This window comes from Populus alba, chromosome 4, assembly GCF_005239225.2.
Source record: "Populus alba chromosome 4, ASM523922v2, whole genome shotgun sequence".
NCBI classification, from domain to species: Eukaryota; Viridiplantae; Streptophyta; class Magnoliopsida; order Malpighiales; family Salicaceae; genus Populus; species Populus alba.
In genome coordinates, this window is record NC_133287.1 from 1,119,541 (window position 1) to 1,138,504 (window position 18,964).

The 18,964-nt window shown below is 36.9% G+C and overlaps 2 protein-coding genes and 1 long non-coding RNA gene across 3 annotated transcripts; all 3 read left to right on the forward strand.

Moving 5' to 3' along the window:
* Positions 1 to 764: 764 nt before the first annotated feature.
* LOC118058362 (AAA-ATPase ASD, mitochondrial) lies at positions 765 to 2,520 on the forward strand. Its single transcript, XM_035071073.2, has one exon. It carries the CDS (start codon positions 818 to 820, stop codon positions 2,273 to 2,275), a length of 1,458 nt encoding a protein of 485 aa, XP_034926964.2. The 5' UTR covers positions 765 to 817; the 3' UTR covers positions 2,276 to 2,520.
* Positions 2,521 to 3,622: 1,102 nt separating this feature from the next.
* Positions 3,623 to 5,101, forward strand: LOC118058919 (uncharacterized). The gene has a single exon (XM_035071713.2). It carries the CDS (start codon positions 3,816 to 3,818, stop codon positions 5,001 to 5,003), a length of 1,188 nt encoding a protein of 395 aa, XP_034927604.1. The 5' UTR covers positions 3,623 to 3,815; the 3' UTR covers positions 5,004 to 5,101.
* A 3,982-nt stretch (positions 5,102 to 9,083) lies between these two features.
* On the forward strand, positions 9,084 to 14,315 carry LOC140955474 (uncharacterized). Its single transcript, XR_012169580.1, has 2 exons — positions 9,084 to 9,809; positions 14,048 to 14,315. It is a non-coding gene; the product is annotated as an uncharacterized lncRNA (long non-coding RNA).
* Positions 14,316 to 18,964: the final 4,649 nt, after the last annotated feature.

Sequence of the window (18,964 nt, forward strand, 5' to 3'; positions counted from 1 at the left end):
AGACAAAGTTAGCCATATCAGTATACAAACCATTCAGCGAATTCCGCATCATTACTCCATCAGGAAAAAAAAAAATCAGACTATCTTGCTATCTTCAGAATAATAAGGAAGATATCAAAACTACTGCTAATCAGAGTTCTTGCAAAATCGATGCATTAAACCTGTCTTCGTTTCTCTTTGATGACATCAGCCCTATTAACTCATGTTCGTTTCCGTTTCCAATTTGAATTAAGAGTCTTAGTCGACTTAAAATTCAGTAAAAACTAAAAAAAGACTTGCTGGGGTGAATCAAACAACATGCTTGGCTTAGGATTGGTTGGGCAGCAACATCAAAGTTAAAGTAGTTTTAATTTAGTATTTCCAAATTGTAACTGGGGTTAACCAATTCTTTGTCCTGGCCTATTGTCCCTTTCATTTCCATTGAGAATCCCATATAATATCCAATTTATTGTTTGATATACAGAGAGGTCAAAAGTGGAGGCTGGATCGAGCCAACCACCCAGCGTCTTCCATGGAGAGTGATGTTACACCTTGGCTTTATGATGAATAAAATAATAAAAGTGTCGAAGGACAAATATATTATGTTTGTTGAAAGACAATTAAAGATACTCCAACAAATCCTAACGATAAATTCCATTAACTACTGAGGCGGGCAATATTTATCGTGTCGGCTAACTTGATCGCCAAGTCTTCAAGTCCTCGATAAAAAAAATCTGATAAGAAAAAAAAAAAAAAAAAAAACTTCACTAGCTTATAAATATGGCACTACTTTCAATATTGTGATCGAAGCCAAGACACCAGGTTGATAACTAGAAAAATGTGGACTGAGCTAAGCGCCACCATATCTAGTCTAGCGGTTGCTTTCTTCATGTTTGAAAAATATTTTAACTATTTTCCTTATACAATTCGTGGGTATGTTGAAAGAAATTTTCGGAAGGTAGTTAATTTTGTGAACCCTTATGTCGAAATTTCTTTCCATGAATTCACAAGTGAACGCCTCAAGCGTAGCGATGCCTTCTTTGCCATTCAAAACTATATCAGCACCAGCTCTACCGAGAATGCTAGGAGACTCAAGGCTGATGTTGTCAAAGACAGCCAATCTGTAGTCCTCACCATGGATGCTAATGAAGAAGTTACCGATGTTTTCAACGGGGTCAAGGTCTGGTGGGCATCAGGCAAAACTCCCCCCCAATCAAAATCCATTTCTTTGTATCCTGGCTCTGAAGAAAAGAGGTATTACAAGCTCACTTTCCATAAAAATTATAGGGAAATCATCACCAAGTCTTATGTAGAACATGTTCTGAAAAAAGGAAAGGAAATTGAAGTGAAGAACAGACAGAGGATGCTTTACACAAACAATCCTAGCAAGGACTGGCACGGGTGGAAGTCTACCAAGTGGGGCAATATAGTGTTTGAGCATCCTTCTACATTCGATACTTTGGCAATGGACACAGCGAAGAAAGAAGAGATCAAGAAGGACCTAATCAAGTTCAGCAAAGGGAAAGACTATTACGCAAAAATCGGGAAGGCCTGGAAGCGTGGTTATCTCCTTTATGGTCCTCCCGGAACTGGAAAATCATCTATGATTGCTGCCATGGCTAATTTATTGGATTATGATGTTTATGATTTGGAGTTGACAACTATAAAGGACAACAGCGAGCTGCGGATGCTACTCATTGAAACGAAAGGAAAGTCTATTATTGTGATTGAGGATATTGATTGCTCGCTTGATCTTACAGGTCAGAGAAAGAAAAGGAAGGAGAAAGATGATGATGAAGCAGACAAAGAGAAGGATCCGATTTCTAAGATGAAAAAGGAGGCTGAAGAAGAAAGCGGAAGCGGCAGTAAGGTTACTTTATCAGGGCTTTTGAACGTTATTGATGGAATTTGGTCTGCTTGTGGTGGAGAAAGGATTATTATATTCACTACCAATTACGTGGACAAACTCGATCCTGCTTTGATTAGGAGGGGGAGGATGGATAAGCACATAGTAATGTCATATTGCTGCTTTGAAGCATTCAAGGTGCTAGCCAGGAATTATTTGGATATTGAATCGCATGAATTATTTGGGAAAATCGAAGAGTTGTTTGTCGAGACAAAGATGTCCCCAGCTGATGTTGCTGATAATTTGATGCCAAAATCTGACGAACAAGATGAGGAGACTTGTTTGAAGAGATTGGTTGAAGCTCTTGAAGCTTCAAAGGAGGAAGCTAGAAAGAAATCAGAAGAAGAAGCAGTGCTGAAGACCAAGGATGGAGTGGTCACTGAAGGTTAGGACAGAATGGAACCATTTGGGATATGAAGCAGCTTGGTTGGATCACAGCGTTGTTGCAGTTGAAGGGTATTTTATGCTGTTTTCTGTTAATTAGTGTTGTATAGTATGGTTTCGTAGTCCAGGAGATTTGTTCCAGTAATATGAATGTCATTTCTTTTCTCTTGTAAATCTGTAGACTGTACATAAGAAGTGGAATTGGGTGTATTATGAATTATATAATATGATATTGCAATAAACTCATCTAATTACCAGAGTGGTCTCCTTTCGTTGCATGCGTGTTTCTTGTACCTTATATTTCTAATCTTTTCAGCTCCTTGTCAATGGTCATGCACTGATCATTTGTGGCTATAGTTTTCTTTACTTGTTTTGCACTTATCAGATTGTGATGCTTTTTTATTATTATTATACATCAAGTTTATGCAGAGTTCAGTGCATTAATTAGAAACTGATGAATTTATTTAAGGAAAACCTCAAAAATACCCTTCAACTATACAAGTTTTTCTCCATGTTATCCCTAAATAGTTTTTTGAAATTCCCAATTAATTTTTTTTAAAGCTTGACAGAAAACTTATTGTTTTCTGTTAAATGATTCTAACAAAAGTTTTTAATTGAGGAATATGGTAAAACTGATATAAACTTGATATATAACTATAAACTGATATAAAATTGAGAACTTTTAGGTACCAAGTTGAGATTTTGAAAAAATTCAAGCATCAAATTAAAATTTTCTTTGCATCTAAGCACTGAAATATAAGAAAAAATAAAGTTTTAGAACCATGATATAAACACTTAAAACCAAAATAATAATAAAAAAAATGTTGAAATAAAAAATTTAAAAATCAAATTGAAATTTTTAAAGACACTAGGTACAAATTGAAGTACTAAAGATTGCAGTTCTCTAGAATAGTACAATTCATGGTGGCTTTGTGTCTTGGTGTCTAGTAACATAGCTTCAGTAAAACATTAATATCTTTGAAAACTTTAAGAGTCAAAATAAACTTTTATAGGAAAAATTTAAGATGAAGTTTCACTTTTTATTATATCTAGAGATAGAAATGTGAGAAAAATAAAGTTTAGAATCTTAATATAAGCAACTAAAACTCCAAGGAACAAATATATTAAAAATATATATATATATATATAGAAATCAAATCCAACTTAAAAAAAAAAAAATTAGTTGCATGGTAACAGTGCAATCCAAATGGTGAACAGTAACACCCATCTCTAGTAATAATTTTAAGTAGTGAAATTAAAATCGAATCAACACTAAAGCCCAATAACGTGAAAGTATGCTGTGAAGGCCACTGTCAGTACAAACAATTCAATAGGGCTTATAGTCCACAAAACGTTAAAAGCAAACAAAGAAGTCCAAAACTGATACCCAAACTTGTTCTTGGTGACGATTCCTCCATTCTCCGCTGCTCTGCTCCACCCTGCTGTTAGGGATTGAGAGTTGCATGAATTGAATGATCTTCATAAACGTTGCATAGGTAAGTAGCATTTTATCTTCTAATAGTACTTTCACAAATTTCCATTACCAATGTTTAGATTTCTCTGCAAAAGCTTAGTGTTAGGCTGTTCAAATAGAGCTAATTTATCAGTTCATAAAGAACTTCACTCTTTTCTTGAAAACCCTTCAATATTATCATGTCTCAGACACATTTCTTCAGTGAATACTGACGATATAAAAGAACAATCCTTTACAGTCTCATACCTTATGAACAAATGCGGGTTTTCTCTAAAATCTGCTTTAGAAGTTTCTAAACAAGTTCATTTTGAAACCCCAGATAAGCCTGATACTGTTCTTGCCGTTTTCAAGAACTATGGCTTCTCAAAATCCCATATTTTGAACCTTGTGACGAGACGGCCAACGGTGCTTTTGTCTAAACCTAACACAACACTTTTGCCCAAGCTTGAGTTTTTCCGATCTAAAGGTTTTTCAAGCCCTGACCATGTCAAAATCATATCATCCTACCCAAGGATTTTGATGTGTAGCTTAGAAAACCAGTTAGTCCCTGCTTTTGTTTTCCTTGAAAACTTGCTCCAATCTGATGCCTCGGTCATCAAAGCAATCAAGCGTTACCCTGGTATTCTATATATTAATGTTGAAAACATGGCACGTGTTGTCGATGTTTTACGAGACAATGGAGTCCCTAAAAAGAATATTGCTCTGCTAATCCGTTCCAAGCCTTCTATTATGATTTCAAATCTGGAGAATTTTAAAAAGCTTATACAGAAAGTGGCTCTAATGGGATTTCGCCCTTCAAAGAGTCAATTTGTTTGTGCAATAATGGTGCTGATGTCCTTGAGCAGATCCACTTGGGAAAAGAAGTTTGCTGTGTATAGGAGGTGGGGTTTGTCTGAAGAAGAAATTCTTAAAGCATTTGTAAAATTTCCAATGTTTATGCGCAAATCTGCAGAGAAGATCGCAGCATCAATGGATCTTTTTGTCAACAAATTAGGTTGGGAGTCTTCCTATATTGCCAAAAATCCAACTTTTTCATCATATAGCCTTGAGCAAAGGCTAATTCCAAGGGCTTTGGTATTGCAATTTTTAGTTTCTAAAGGCTTGGTTGAGAAGAGTTTCAGGAGCCTTGCATTCTTCAATACACCTGAAGATAAGTTCCGGCAGATGTTTATTGATCACCATGCTGAATCTACCCAGATATTGAGATTTTATGAGGAAAAACTTAATCTTTCATCAGTTGTAAACTCTTCTAGATTCTAAATCACAGTCACTCTACATTTTGTATTGTTTTCTTATTGTGTTCTTTGTTTCAGGATTTCCATAAATTTGGCATTTCATATTGCAATTTTGTTTCTATATCATTTGTGTTTTCCTCCATCAAACCCTGAAACTTGTCCTTACTGATGTTTTTACAGCCGTCTGCCCTAATAGGATAGATGCACTTTTCTTGCCTCGTACAAAATTTGATCACTTGTACCATCTTATTGTTGCTTGTATGTGATGATTTTACGCGATAAGAGATGATCTAAACCATTTCAGGTATATGCTCACCCTCATTTTCTTGGTGATTGCTTTCATGAAACAGAGAGGCTCGGACTTCATTCTGATTTGGTGATTGCATAGAAGTGGAGGTCACTCATGCTTCGCATATTAGATCTTCCTTTCTACGGATTGTTTATACTAGTCGAAGTATTCAAAACATAAAAATCTGTTTAACTTGGAGATTATCAGAGGATTTAGAAAGTTTCCATGGCTTAAGATACTTCCAGTAACCTTCATCCTATGAGTGCCGGATTTGATTTCTGATGCAAAGAAGATGTTAAGCCATTGTCAGTTTCAAGGATTCATCCCACCTGACATTAATTAAGGGTTGTGCCAAGACCAGCTTGTGTCTCAACAAGGTTAGAAGCTTTGCAAAGCCAACCTCAGCAAAGGACATTAGTCATCCCAAAAAATGGATGCATAAACTCCGACCTTGCTTATTATCACTTTCGTGACCTATGCACCTAAAAAGCTAGACGTTTTCCTATCCCTCAAGCTGAATAGGACCTATCTTATTGAAATATAATTATAAATAAAAGTAGGTGTCAAAGTTCATTATATTTGGATCATTGAAAGAAAAAAGGGTTATCCGGCACGTGTGGCACAACGGGGTGTTAGAATTAAAGAATTGTTATTTAATTGTTTGGATTAGGGTTATTAGAAGATCCATATAAATTGGTGTTTTATCAGAATTTGCGAGGTAAGAAACTAATTATAGCTAAGAAAAATATTAACACTTCTTAACGCATCATACCTAATTAAAATACATTATTTGATCCAAATATGGTTTAAAAATCATATTAGGTTGCACCTTACCACGGATGTAGTCTTGCACCTATTTTTCTTGGCATAACATCTTCTTTTTAGTCTATCCTTGCATTCTTCGGGTTTTATCAATGTTTGATAAATGTAAAAAATAATCTTATCAAAGTAAAATAAAAAACCAAACCCTAAAACTCAAATCTCATGCATGAAGAAACTGAAAATATATTGTCAAAAATCAAACTCTAAAACTTAACGGTATGAAATTAATCTATATAAGATCACATATATACAGATGAGTTAATTAAACAATAAATGTATCTAAATTATTTCTCTTTCAAATCTCATAAATAAATAATTAGCACAAATCATATATTTCAGCTAGTTCTAACCAGCAAATTAAAATAATACTCTAAATCTATTAGATCATGCATTTAAATAAAAAGATTTTGACTTTAAACCTTACAAACAAAAAATAAATAAATAAATAACAAAATATTAATCAATAATCACATATTTTGGCTAACTCTAACAAAAACCAAATTAATAAAGTTTAAAGCTAAGAAAAATCAAACTCTAAATCAGAAATATTATAAGAAAACGTATCACTCAAATTTCTTTTATCATATAAAGATTGATTTACCTATATTGTTGTTGTTGTTGTTGTTAAGAAAGTTAGTGGAAGCTAGTAAGGTTTTTTATGTAATGAACAAGTAGAAGAAAAAGGAACTTCTCACTCTCTTATTAATGTATACATCTCCCTGTAAGAGCGATGCACGAGCAGAAATTTTTTTTAATAAAAAGAAAAAACTTGAATATTAGAATCAAATTTCTTGATCAAATAAAGTCAAACAATTTTTCCAAAGAAATGACAATCACATTAAAGTAATTATTTAGAGCATATTTAAATTGAATTTATTTATTTTGAAAACATTTTTATATCAAACATATATATATAAGGTCGAGCAAGTTTGTTCTCATTAATTTTAGTAGTTTTTAGAGAACTACTTGATTCACCCGAGCCTTTGTCGCCGCCGATCTCTCTCTCTGGTTGGCCGTTAGATAGAGGACCATTATCAATGGACAAATGAGATTGAGATCTTCCTGTAGGTTGTTCAATGCATCATCACCTACCGGGATCGTTGTCGGACCATCATCAACCGTTGTTCGTGAGGCACCACACGCCAAGTGAATAGTATAATGCACTCCCAATAGTATTTTAGTAATTTCATGCTTTGACTAGATGCATTTCGATAATTTCATAGTTTGACCATAGGCATTTCAATGATCTTCAAATCTGATTTTATTTATTAATTTTTACTTAAATTTTATTTTCATTTTACTTATACTTGTAATTTAAAACAATTATACTTATATGTGCATTTATGGATATTTGATTAAATAAAACATCTACAACGCATAAAGGCATGCCAAACCCTAGATGTCTGAGATACTTGAGGAATTTTGAGAGGAAAATAAGAATTGTTAATGTCCTTTGATGGAACTAAGAGGATGAGATTGTGATTTGAGTTTTTAGTATTATTTGGGATAAATGACAGTCCTAATGTTTGCTGAGTTGATATTTGAATTATTGGTTGACCATTGATTTGCATGATTGATAATTTAATTTATTGGTTTCATACATGATTACCTGATTATATACTGATCAATGGTGTATGATGCTTCTTTGGAAAAAAAAAAAAATTTCCAAGTAAAATCCTGAATTTTGTATTATAATTGTGAATATGTGATATGAGTAATATGAGAGGATTCAATAAATATTGATTGACATTGGTTATGACTTGATGACTATCGATTGCTTGATTATTTTTATGTCTTTATTATTGATATTAAATGAATTTCAAAGATTATTGATCCCTTTTAAAACATATGTTTTTTGATTGATTCACCCTTGAATGATTTATTTTTACAAATTCTTTTCAAAATATTATATTTAACTAGTCCAGTAATTTGTTTTGATAAGTTAATTTCAAAACTTGTATTTATAAACTAATTCACTCATAAATCATTCATATTTAATTATTCATCCATAAACAATGTGTTTGGACCATTTGAGTTATAGCCCCGACCAGGTTAATTATCCTTGTGATAATCATAGTGATAGCCCCAGCGAATCCAGTTATCCTTGTGATGATCATACTGATAGCCCCAACCACTGACAAAATAAAAAGTGCCTAAGCAGCTTTGATCTTTTCTAATTCTTGGGCTTATAATTTTCTAATTTCTTCATGATTCATGAAGATCAAAGCCCAATAACCTGAAGGTTGTAAAGGCCAGGCTATCAACACAAACTTTTGAATAGGGCTTCTAGTCGCGAAACGTTAGAAGAAGTGCAAAAATAGACCCAAACTTGTTCTTGGTCAGGGTTCGTCTATTCTCCTCACCTATCGCTTCTCTGCTCTGCTCCCCTGTTAGGGTTTAAGAGTAGCTTCAATGGATTGGTAAGTAGCATTTTATTCACTACTGCTACAGTAGCTTTCTCAAGTTTCAATTTCTAATGTTTAGATTACTCTGCAAAAGCATAGTGACAGGGTCTTCTGCTAGAGCTTCATCAGTTCATTCTTTTCTTGAAAACCCTTCAATATTATCATGTCTCAGATACATCTCATCTGTGAATACAGATGATGATATAAAAGAACATTCCTTTACAGTCTCATACCTTATGAACAAATGTGGTTTCTCTCTAGAATCTGCTTTAGAAGTTTCTAAACAGGTTCATTTTGAAATCCCAGATAAGCCTGATTCTGTTCTTGCCGTTTTCAAGAACTATGGTTTCTCAAAATCCCAAATTTTGAACCTTGTGAGGAGACGGCCAGCGGTGCTTCTGTCTAAACCTAACACAACACTTTTGCCCAAGTTTGAGTTTTTCCAATCTAAAGGTTTTTCCAGCCATGATGTTATCAAAGTCATATCATCCTACCCATGGGTTTTGATGTACAGCTTAGAAAACCAGATAGTCCCTATTACAGCAACTTTTGAATAAAAATGAAGAACACTGGATTCTTGTTTAATTGAATATAGTCACTATTACAGCAACTTTTGAAGCAAACGATGTATTACAAAGAAAAACTTGGAATTCAAAACTGATAACAATGACTGAACTGAATTGAAACTAGGTATGGATAGGCTGGGAGTAAATTCACCCGAATTCCTCTCTTCACACGCAAACAATACTTATTTTTCTTCTCTGCCTCTTCTAGTCTGTTACAGGTTATATTTATGCTTTCAAAACTGCTCGTCCTTAATACTAGGATTTACAGTTTCTTTACACGTGTCTAGTGACATGTTTCTAATGATAAGTGAAACGGTGAGTTTTGCTGAATTTGAACTTCCCGCTACTGCTCTGTTAATTCCATTCCCCCGCCTTATTAAAACTTAAGGATTTCTATTGGCAGCATGTAACAAATCTGCCCCCATCAAAACCACCTTGTCCTCAAGGTGGAATTCAGGAAAACGGGTCGCGATCTCTTTAGCAATTTCCCACGTGGCATCTGCAGGTGAGAGTCCTTTCCAATGAATTAGGACTTGAGTGATTGCTTGATTTTTCTTGCGGGTCATTCTTCTTTCCAGTATAGCTTGTGGTTGCAGGTCGTGCATTTGGGGCATCGGTGGGAGGTCACTCTGGACAGTATGGTGCCCAATGCTTTGCTTGAGTTGGGAGACATGAAACACTGGGTGAATAGTAGCTGTCAGTGGCAACTCCAGTTTGTATGCTACCTCACCAATTTTTGCAATTACCAGGTAAGGTCCAAAAAACTTAGCTGCTAATTTTTGTGAAGTCCTGCGAACTACTGATTGTTGTTTGTAGTGCTGTAGTTTGAGATATACATAGTCCCCGATTGAAAACTGTCTGTCACTTCTTTTGTTATTGGCGAATTGAACCATTCGATTTTGAGCTAGGTGAAGATTTCCCTTGACTTGATTAATGATCTCCTCACGTCGAATGAGTAAGTCATCAACCGATGCAACCATAGAGTCCCTGGAGAAATAAGGGATATGTATAGGAGGAGCAAACCCATAGAGGACCTCGTAGGGTGTTAAGTGAGTGGACGAATGGAAATTCGTATTATACCACCATTCAGCCAATGACAGCCATCGTGCCCACTGGTTTGGGTTGTCCCCTGTCATACACCGGAGATAGTTTTCCACACACTTGTTCACTATTTCAGTCTGGCCGTCGGTTTGTGGGTGGTAGGCTGAAGAGTAGAGCAAATTAACCCCTTGTATAGTGAACATTTCCTTCCAGAACTTGCTCAAAAATATGGGGTCTCTGTCGCTGACGATGGATGCTGGCAGGCCGTGTAGTTTATATATATTATCCATAAATACCTTAGCCACGATGGAAGCTGTATAAGGATGGCTGAGGCTCATGAAGTGAGCATATTTGCTGAAGCGGTCGACGACTACCATGATAACATCCTTCCCTTCAGACTTAGGTAACCCCTCTACAAAGTCCATACTGATGTCGATGAATGGGGCGTGAGGAATAGGTAGAGGCTGGAGGAGGCCTGGTGTGGCAACGTTTTCATGTTTGTTGCGTTGGCAGGTAGAACATTCCCTGATAAATTGGCGAATGTGCTTTTGTTGCCCCTTCCAGTAGAACAAACTGCCTACTCGTTTTGCAGTGGCAGTCACTCCAGAATGTCCCCCCATGGCTGAGCTGTGATAGAGGGAAATAAGCTTGGACTGAAGTGCTAAGTCATGTCCTACCACAACCTTACCCTTCCTATTCAGATGGCCATTAACCCAGCTGTAGTGAGGGTGTGATCCTGGCATGGATTGTAGGTCGTGGATGATAGCTAACAGAGAGGGATCCGCTTGCCAAGAATTAGTAATTTCCTCCCTGAGGTTGGAAGAAATGGACGAGACAACCATAGTAAAAATGGCGTGACTGGCAGGCCTGGAGAGTGCATCAGCCGCCACATTTTCCTTCCCTCGTCGATATTCAATCTCATAATCATACCCCATTAACTTGACTAGCCATTGATGCTGCATTGGAGTGATTATTTTCTGATCCAAAAGGTATTTCAAACTTACGTGGTCAGTGCGAATCTTAAAATGCTTACCCCATAGGTAATGTCGCCACTTCTGAACAGCATGCAAAATAGCAAGCATTTCTTTTTCGTAAATGGACATAGCTTGTTGTTTTAAACCCAAGGCCTTGCTGATATAGGCAATAGGGTGACCTTCTTGCATCAAAACTGCCCCCACACCAACCATAGACGCATCTGTTTCCACCACAAAGAGTTTACTCAAATCAGGTAATGATAATACCGGAGGAGTTGTCATCAAAGTTTTGAGTAATGTAAATGCAGTAGTAGCTTCAGGATTCCATCCAAAGGCATCCTTTTTAAGAAGCTGCGTTAATGGTTTACAAATGGACCCGTAGCCTTTCACGAACCTTCGATAGTAGCCCGTAAGCCCCAAAAACCCCCGTAGTTGCCTTAAGTTCCTAGGTAAGGGCCAATCAATGATTGCTTGGATTTTGTCGGGGTCAGTAGCAACTCCCTTTTTGGAAATAATATGGCCCAAGTATTCAACCTGCTCACTACCGAAACTGCATTTACTTGCCTTTGCAACCAATTGATGTAGCCGCAATAGTTCGAAAACAGTTAGATGTTCATAGTGAGCTGTAGAAGACTTACTGTAAATGAGAATGTCATCGAAAAATACCAGGATGAATTTTCGGAGATGGACTCTGAAAACTTCATTCATCAAACTCTGAAATGTAGCAGGGGCATTTGTTAGCCCAAAAGGCATAACCAAAAACTCGTAATGTCCGTTATGAGTTCTGAAAGCCGTCTTGAATTCATCCCCTGAACCCATTCTGATCTGATGATACCCCGAACGAAGATCAATTTTGGAAAAAATGGTGGCTCCTGCTAGTTCCTCCAGCAACTCTTCCACGACTGGAATGGGGTACTTATCCTTGATCGTCAACCTGTTCAGAGCTCTATAATCCACACATAACCTCCATGTAGAATCCTTTTTCTTAACCAAGACTACCGGTGAAGCAAAGGGACTGTTGCTAGGTCTTATAATACCTGTTCCCAGCATCTCTTCTACCATTTGTTCCAGCACATCCTTCTGCAATCCAGAGTACCTGTAAGGCCTCAGATTAATAGGTTGACTGCCTTCCTTCAAAGGAACAAAGTGATCGTGACTCCTAGATGGTGGCAGCCCTTCAGGTTCCTGAAACATGTCCTGATAGTCTCCCATAAGTGCTGTGATGTTCGGGTCCCTGTTGAGAAGAGGAGGTGGTGCTACTGTTACTTAATCCAGAGTGTATGCATCCTCATCTAGAATTCTTAGACTGCACAAATGGACTTCTGCCAACTGTTGATGATTGCTCAGTAACCCCTTAAGCTGCTCTAGCTTAATAGACTGGAATTGGATGGGATTTTCACCTCTAAGCAACACCCTTTGGCCCTGCCAGTCGAAAGACATCCAAAGGTGCTTGTAGTTGCACAAAATGTCGCCTAATAAGGATAGCCACTGAATGCCCAGCACCATGTCATAATTGTTTAAATCCATAATAAACACATCAGCTTCGAAACTCACCCCTTGTACCCTCCATTTGAGACCTTTGCAGACTGACTTACATGACATTCTTCCACCATTTGCAGCTTGCACAGTGATAGGAGTAATGGGAGTTAACTCAATTTGCAGCTTTGAGGCTACAGAGGAGTTGAGAAAATTATGGGTACTCCCAGAGTTCACTAGGATGTGTAGAGTCTGTTTCTCAGTTTTCCCTGTCACCTTCATAGTGTGAAACCCCACGGTTCCTTCCAAGGCATTCAAAGAGATATGGGGAGTGATGTCTTCTGCCTGGACTTCTTCTCCAGCATTTTCTTCCTCTTCGTCCAGAATACTCAGGGAGTATAATCTTTTATTCTTGCACCTATGACCTGGCACAAATTTATCATCACACCAAAAACATAGCCCCTTCAGCCTACGTTCCTCAAATTCTTGGTTCTTTATGGATTTGGTGGGTTTGTTTGGGGTTCTGTTGAAAGAATTCTGGGAGTTATTTGGCCAAGAAGGCGTCTTAGCAGTAGGTATATTACTAGATGATGTTAAGTGGGTGGTAGTGATATTTGGAGTGGGTATGGTTTTTGATGGAAAACTATGGAATGTTGAGGGAGTTGAGTGTTTTGGTATATAACCTGGATTCTGTCGATGGATTAAAGTGTTTGCCTGTAATCTAGCAAGATTGAAGGCCTGTCTAAGATCTTTAGGTTCAAACATTTTTACAGTATTCTTAATTTCTGGCTCCAGCCCTCCTTAAAATATAACCAATGCTTGTTTCTCTCCAATACCAGCTTTGTTCCATAGAACATCAAAATCATGGATATATGTCTCTAAGGTTCCTACCTGTTTCAGGTCTATTAGATCCTCCATTGGATCCTTCTGCCCCCCGAATCTATAGCAGAGTGCTTCTACATATTCCCCCCAGCTCACCCTCTGATTGTTAATGTTTCTCATAAAATTCTGGTGCCAATAAAGGGCTATACCATCTAAGTAGTAGGAAGCTAACTTTAGTTTATCTGATTCCTCAATGTCCTCAATCTCAAAGTACTGGTTACATTTGTATAACCATCTATGCACATCTTCACCCTCAAATACTGGAAAAAGGTGTTTAGGTCGGTGTACCTTGTAATGGGATTGTCTTCCTTCAGTGGCGTAGCTAGGCCTGAATGAAGGTTCTAGTTGATAAGCAGAATGCTTATCTCTGTTGTGACTGGCTTCTCCTGAGGGAGGAGGAAACCTTTGTATGACCGATTCTAGCTACTGTGTCAACCCGTGAAGTAGATCTCTAATCCCTCCAATTTGAGGTTCATGATTGTTAGTGGTATGATCCCACTTCTGACCTTGATCCTGCATAAGATTGACTAGCTGATCATACTTGGTGTTAGCCTCTCTTTTTGCTGATTCAATGGAGTCTTCCAGTCGTTTGATCTCTGCGGTTCTTGTTTCAGGTGCCATGTTCCCAGTCCAAGGAAGGAGAGCTCTGATACCACTTGTGACGATTCAATAAAAATGAAGAACACTGGATTCTTGTTTAATTGAATATAGTCACTATTACAGCAACTTTTGAAGCAAACGATGTATTACAAAGAAAAACTTGGAATTCAAAACTGATAACAATGACTGAACTGAATTGAAACTAGGTATGGATAGGCTGGGAGTAAATTCACCCGAATTCCTCTCTTCACACGCAAACAATACTTATTTTTCTTCTCTGCCTCTTCTAGTCTGTTACAGGTTATATTTATGCTTTCAAAACTGCTCGTCCTTAATACTAGGATTTACAGTTTCTTTACACGTGTCTAGTGACATGTTTCTAATGATAAGTGAAACGGTGAGTTTTGCTGAATTTGAACTTCCCGCTACTGCTCTGTTAATTCCATTCCCCCGCCTTATTAAAACTTAAGGATTTCTGTTGGCAGCATGTAACAGTTATCAAAGTCATATCATCCTACCCATGGGTTTTGATGTACAGCTTAGAAAACCAGATAGTCCCTGCTTTTGATTTCCTTGAAAACTTGCTCCAATCTGATGGCGTGGTCATCATAGTAATCATGCGCTCCCCTCGTATTCTAAATAGTAATGTTGAAAACATGGCACGTATTGTTGATGTTTTACAAGACAATGGAGTCCCTCAAAAGAATATTGCTCTGCTAATTCGTTGCCAGCCTTCTATTATGATTTCAAATCTGGAGAATTTTAAAAAGCTTATAGAGGAAGTGACTCTAATGGGATTTCATCCTTCCAAGAGTCAATTTGTTTCTGCAATCACAGTGCTGAGGTCCATGAGCGGATCCACTTGGGAAAAGAAGCTTACTGTGTATAGGAGATGGGGTTTGTCTGAAGAAGAAATTCTTACAGCATTTGTAAAATTTCCAATGTTTATGCGCAAATCTGCAGAGAAGATCGCAGCATCAATGGATCTTTTTGTCAACAAATTAGGTTGGGAGTCGTCCTATCTTGCCAAAAATCCAACTTGCTCATCATATAGCCTTGAGAAAAGGCTAATTCCAAGGGCTTTGGTATTGCAATTTTTAGTTTCTAAAGGATTGGTTGAGAAGAGTTTCAGAAGCCTTGCATTCTTCAATACACCTGAAGATAAGTTCCGGCGGATATTTATAGACCATCATGCTGAGTCTACCCAGATATTGAAATTTTACAGGGAAAAACTGAATCATTCATCAGTTGTAAACTCTTCTACATTTTAAATCACAATCACTCCACATTTCGTATTGTTCTCTTGTGTTCTTTGTTTCAGGATTTCCATAAATCAGGCATTTGATATTGCAATTTTGTTTCTATATCATTTGTGTTTTACTCAATCAAACCTTGAACCTTGGCCTAATGTTTTTACAGCCATCTGCCTTGATAAGCTAGCTGCACTTTTCTTGCCTCGTATAAATTGGGCCAAAAAACTAGCTTGTGTACCTTTCTGTATGTTTGTTATGTGTTTTTAAAAATATTTTAAAAAAAATTTAATTTTTATTTAATTTTTTATTTATTTTAAATTAATATTATTTTAATATTTTAAAAATTATTTTGATATGTTAATTTAAAAAATAAAAAAAAAAATATTATTTTGATATATTTTAAATAAAAAACATTTTAAAAAATAATTATAACTATACTCTTTAACCTGTCTGAAAAGCTTGTTATAAAACATCGTGTCAAGATCTTGTTCTGAAGCTTCTTTGGAGTAGAAAAATGGATTTCAGAAGGGGAAAAAAAAGTTTTTTTCAGGATTAATTACACCAAAAGGGTTTGTTCGAGCTATTTTTGAGATATGGGTTAGCAGGAAACCACGGTACTTGATCAAGTAAATGACAGTATTTACGAGGCAAGATACCGTGAAGGAGTAATCTTGTGATTTGCAGCACTGCCTCTTCAGCTAGCTAGTGCCTAGTGGCACAAAAGTTCCTTCGTTAAAATAGTTTTTGATAAAATAAAAATTAATTTTTATAATATTTAAAAGTGCATCAAACAACTCTGTTAAAAAATTATATTATCTAATTCATATATCATACACTATAATTACAGCTGGGCATGCGGCAAACCTTATTATCATAAGCAGTCTATAAATATATATTCATTTTTCATTTCCATTCTTTTTTTTCTTCAATTTTTCTTTTTTAGCAAAAAAAAATGCAAAATATATTCATTTATTAAAAATTAAGGAAAATCTTTCTACCAACATAGTAAGAAATACATCAAGATTATAACTATTCTCTTATAAAAAAACCAAAACCATGATTCATAAGGCATTTCATTTGTGATAATCTAATACTATTTTTATTTCATGCAAATTAAAAATTATCATGAAAAAAATTATATTGGTAACTCAAAAAACTTATATTATATTTATAATAAAAATAAAATTTACAACACTAATTAAACATTAAAAAAAAAAACAATTATTCTTTTACATTGCTAGAAAAGTGCTTTTAGTAAAGTGATTATAATAAGAATCTTAAAAATTTGTTTTTCAAATTTAATATAAATTTGGTAGCAATAATTTTTTTATATAAAAAATTATATTTAAAGAGAAAGTTTAGTTTTCTTTTTCTAACTTTAATTTTCTGAAAAATTAGTGTCCTTTTATTTTCAAACACCTTTATAAGTTGCTTGGTCTTTTCTAAGTATTGGGCTTATAATTTTCTAATTTCGTTATGATTTATGAAGATTAAAGCCCAATAGGCTGAAAGTTGTAAAGCGCAGGGTATCAATACAAGCATTTGAATAGGGCTTGTAGTCCAGAAAAAGTTAGAAGAAGTACAAATAGGAGACCCAGACCAGTTCTTGGTTAGGTTTCCTCCATCCTCCTCCCGTCTGCTGTGCTCTGCTCTGCTGTCCTCCACTGTTAGGGTTAAAGAGTTGCTTCAATGGAATGGTAAGTGGCATTTTATTCACTACTACTACGACTACTTTCTCACTTTTCAATTTTCAATGTTTAGATTACTCTGCAAAAGCATAGTGACAGGGTCTTCTGTTAGAGCTCCATCGGTTCATTATTTTCTTGAAAACCCTTCAATATTATCATGTCTCAGATACATCTCATCAGTGAATACAGATGATAATATAAAAAACCATTCCTTTACAGTCTCATACCTTATGAACAAATGTAGGTTCTCTCTAAAATCTGCTTTAGAAGTTTCTAAACAGGTCCATTTTGAAACCCCATATAAGCCTGATTCTGTTCTTGCCGTTTTCAAGAAATATGGCTTCTCAAAGTCCCATATCTTGAACCTTGTGAGGAGACGGCCAGCGGTGCTTTTGTCTAAACCTAAAACAACACTTTTGCCCAAGCTTGAGTTTTTCAAATCTAAAGGTTTTTCAAGCCCTGATGTTATCAAAATCATATCATCCTACCCATGGGTTTTTAAGTACAGCTTAGAAAACCAGTTAGTTCCTGCTTTTGATTTCCTCGAAAACTCGCTCCAATCTGATGCCGTGGCCATCAAAACAATCAAGCGTTTCCCTCGTATTCTAAATGTTACTGTTGAAAACATGGCGCGTGTTGTTGATGTTTTACGAGACAGTGGAGTCCCTGAAAAAAATATTGCTATGCTAATTCGATCCCGGCCTTCTATTATGGTTTCAAATCTGGAGAATTTTAAAAAGCTTATAGAGGAAGTGACTCTAATGGGATTTCATCCTTCCAAGACTCAGTTTATTGAAGCAATCAGGGTGCTGTCGTCCATGAGCAGATCCACGTGGGAGAAGAAGCTTGATGTGCATAGAAAGTGGGGGTTGTCCGAGGAAGAAATTCTTCAAGCATTTGTAAAGTGTCCATGGTTTATGTTGTTAGGTATTGCCATTGATTTTACACTACCACCAACCCCCACCAAACATTGACCAGCAGCCTTTGTTGAAGAAGATGGCAGCCACCATTGACTGCAGCTGCAGCTGCTGGAAAGAAGAAGAGAAGCCACCATCATGCCTATAAATAGGCACCATACAAAGAGAGCTTTGTGAGAGTTGTGAGAACATGAGAATGAAGTGAAGAGAAAGAGGAGAGAAAGAGCTGCTGCCATGGGCAGCAGCCCTGCAGCCATTGCAGCTGCGTGAATAGTGAGTTGAGTTGAGTGGATGTGCCTCCTCCTCCATGTATTTATTGTATCCTTTCTCTATCTATAATAAAATGACTCTCTCCCGTGGATGTAGGCGGTTTTGCCGAACCACGTAAAATATTGTGTCTCAGTGTGCTTATCCCTCCGTTGAGCAATTATCAGTACATCACCGGTCACCGGATTCCGCGCCCAACAATTGGTATCAGAGCTTTTTTGGTTTAAAGTGGTGTTTGATTTTTGCTCAAAAATGAAAGTTATCAAAATGATGTTTTGACCATCCCACTGTGTAGAGGAGGACGATACGAAGCCACTGGTGAAAACGGCGTCAAAATCGGACGTCGGACATGGCCGCACTCTCCATCACTCTCTGGTGAGGTGGCGGGCCACGCGCACAGACGCGCCCCACGCGTCTTCTTCGCCCGGATGGGCTGACCCGACCCGAATACCAGGCGACCCGACCCACGTGGCTGACCCGGATAAGGATGACGTCATCATGACGTAATTGGTGACGTCATCATGCACAGTAAGCATGACCCATGATGACATCAGCATGACATAATGGTGACGTCAGCTAAGTGGGACATCAGCATGACATAATGGTGACGTCAGCTAATGGAGCCGAGCCGAGCTAAAGGAGAGCCGAGCCGAGCCGCGAGCCGAGGGAAAGGATTCTGTGCAGCAGAGTCTACGTGCAACCGGATCTGATAGTGAATCTGAGCCGTTGATCAGGCCAGAATTGTTTTGATCAAATCTTAGCCGTCTGATGTGCGATTTGGACGATTCAAGACATGTTTCCAGCTA

Coding starts and splice junctions, on each gene's coding strand:
- LOC118058362 (XM_035071073.2), top strand. CDS start 818: ATGTGGACTGAGCTAAGCGCCACCATATCTAGTCTAGCGGTTGCTTTC.
- LOC118058919 (XM_035071713.2), top strand. CDS start 3,816: ATGTTTAGATTTCTCTGCAAAAGCTTAGTGTTAGGCTGTTCAAATAGA.